Source organism: Poecilia reticulata, linkage group LG7, assembly GCF_000633615.1.
Source record: "Poecilia reticulata strain Guanapo linkage group LG7, Guppy_female_1.0+MT, whole genome shotgun sequence".
NCBI lineage: Eukaryota > Metazoa > Chordata > Actinopteri > Cyprinodontiformes > Poeciliidae > Poecilia > Poecilia reticulata.
In genome coordinates, this window is record NC_024337.1 from 17,265,538 (window position 1) to 17,266,295 (window position 758).

The 758-nt window shown below is 41.0% G+C and overlaps 1 protein-coding gene across 1 annotated transcript in view; it reads right to left on the reverse strand.

The window, feature by feature from the left end:
• Window positions 1-349: 349 nt before the first annotated feature.
• Window positions 350-758, reverse strand: part of ppdpfa (pancreatic progenitor cell differentiation and proliferation factor a) — a 12,652-nt gene continuing 12,243 nt past the window's right edge. The window contains exon 5 of the mRNA XM_008414397.2: window positions 350-718. Coding sequence (XP_008412619.1) covers window positions 607-718 — 112 coding nt within the window. The 3' untranslated portion in view covers window positions 350-606. The remainder of the gene's footprint in view (window positions 719-758) is intronic.

Here is a 758-nt window from a genome sequence, read left to right on the forward strand (position 1 = left end):
GGGACTTAATTAAAGACGTCTGGGTGCAGTAAGCACCTTGTTATTTGGTTTGAGTTAATCTCCCTGACCTTTCCTCTCCATGACGTCTTCCTCAAGCTGCTGACCCACATTAAAGCTAAACTGAGACGTTGCATAAACTGCATTTCCGCTTGAATTAATCGTTTCTAATCATGTCAGCGTTGTAAACAGATTAAGTCCATTGTTGAGTCACCTGTGTTCTCTCTAGGTTATATAAGCCAAAGCTTTGAATGAGGGAAATATGACGCTTACTGAAAACATTAAGTTATTGTTTTATTCTCACTATATAAAGGTTAACAGATAAAAAAAAAAAAGTGGTGGACAAAAAAAGCGGTGTTTAGAATATAGTTTTATTATCAGTTGTAATTTATTACAACATATGCATAAAAAATGTTTTTACATATGAGCTTTTTATAACTTTTGGTCAATATATAAACATACTATATACAGGCAAAAAGGATGAGGAAACYCCATCAACACGACCGCCATCGTTACATCTCCATTGCTGGACTATGTGAGCGGTGGCGAGAGGGTGGTGAGGAAGGTGCAAAGGAGGAGGAGGAGGAAGAGGAAGAGGAGGGTTGAGCACTAGGAGGAAGTTGGTGGGGGGGACATAGGTTCATGTTTTCCTCCGTCGCTGCTTTCGCTGAGTTGTCTGGCGATGCAGGTCACCTGTCCGTTGGCTAAGGTGTAACCGTTCCTGCAACACAAACCAGCCTTTAGTTTACCATCAGACAGCA